We start from the raw sequence: 1,647 nt of genomic DNA on the forward strand, positions 1-1,647 counted from the left end.
GGGGGAGTACGTTACCCATAATGTACATGACGTTGGCATGTAGCTATACAAATGCTATAGAATTATACGGTAGAAGCAAGGCAGAAGCAAAAAATGATTGTGAATTATTGTCAATAGCTTCAGCCTTACCTGTACACTTCAGACTCTGGATTAGAACAATATTGTTATTATCATCATTATTATTATTCAGATCGAAGACAAACAGACAGACTGGTCGAAGATGGTTTCCAGATATTTGGGTATGTGGCCATAATTTTAAAAAGGAAGGGGGGAGAAAGGGGTAAGTTACCCATAATGTAGTTTGCCTTGAATGCCGGCAGATCGAAGATAGTCTCCAGATACTTGGGCATGTATGCAGAGGATCCGCTGACCACGAACAAGAGGAAACAGGCGGCACAGGAGACGGAGACGAAGACAGGATTCGTCCACAGCCGGAGACACATCGACAAGAAGTCTGTGCGGAGGAACAGAGATATTGTGAGTAAAGGTCCTTTTGATCCTCGTATTAATAATAAAATAAATAATAATAGATAGATAGCATTTGTATAGCGCAAATCCCCGCTCAGCAACAAGCTCTATGCGTTTCACAATCTATACTATTACCCCAGGAGACCTGAGAGCATTCTGAAACAAACTAAACTTCCTGGGAAGCACACAGTGCAAGCAGTCATTAACAGGCGCTAAAACTCTAATACTGGCAAGATCTTTTGCTGTCTATGGCCGGGTACTCATTTCCACCTGGGTGAAGTGAGGAAAATTCGTGTAAAGTGCCTTTCTTAAGGACACAACGTCGGGCCCGTGGCTCGAACCCCCGATCCGACAACCTCACGATTACGAGTCCGGTAGCCTAACCACTATCGTCGTCGTCGTTATCATCTTCATCATCATCATCATCATCATCATCATCATCATCATCATCATCATCATCATCATCATCATCATCATTATCATCATCATCATCATCATCTTTTAAAGTAGAAAAAAAAATACACTTGAGACTTGAATAGGGTTGGTGTCGTTTAATCAGATGTTCGTATAGGCCTGGATGTTCAACGTTTCGCCAAAAAGCTTCATCAGGAACATAGTATCATCATCATGACGTGGACTAAAACATCGGCAGGGGAAAATATTCTTTCAGCAAAATCGAAGAGTTGGAAGAATTTAAGGTTAAAATGACATGTGGCTTCTGCTGTGGTCGCTGAGACCAATTTTGGCAGAGAACATTTTGCCACATAACGGAACAGTTAATCGCTTTATTGATGTGCGCAGCTTGGCTTGTCTCTTGGTTTATAAATAATAAGAAATAAATAATAGATAAATCAAAGATCGTGTATTACAAAATAATTCACTCCTCTCTTTGAGCCAATTAAAAAAGTGTCCTCAAAATTCGAACAAGTGCGGACTTTGTGATCAGAGTTACCCTACTTGTGTGAAAAACAATAAAACTGAAAATTACAAACTGTGCCATTCCTATTCTTCTTCTGGAGAAACGAAAGAGAGCTTCAAAACAAAGACTGCAAGGCCATCTGAACCAATGCGCCAACTTCCGCGGACATTTTTATGGCGGAGTGAAATATCTTGTAATATACGGTCTTTGGATAAATAATAACATAAATTAAAAACATGGTATCACAATGACACCCCCCC

The 1,647-nt window shown here is 40.4% G+C and overlaps 1 protein-coding gene across 1 annotated transcript in view; it reads right to left on the reverse strand.

The window, feature by feature from the left end:
* The window catches only part of LOC101860178 (solute carrier organic anion transporter family member 74D-like), a 19,913-nt gene that overhangs the window by 3,339 nt on the left and 14,927 nt on the right, over positions 1-1,647 (reverse strand). The window contains exon 8 of the mRNA XM_013083852.2: positions 290-454. Within this exon, the coding sequence (XP_012939306.2) occupies positions 290-454 (165 nt within the window). The remainder of the gene's footprint in view (positions 1-289; positions 455-1,647) is intronic.

The sequence above is a fragment of the Aplysia californica genome, unplaced genomic scaffold (assembly GCF_000002075.1).
Source record: "Aplysia californica isolate F4 #8 unplaced genomic scaffold, AplCal3.0 scaffold00258, whole genome shotgun sequence".
Taxonomy (NCBI): domain Eukaryota; kingdom Metazoa; phylum Mollusca; class Gastropoda; order Aplysiida; family Aplysiidae; genus Aplysia; species Aplysia californica.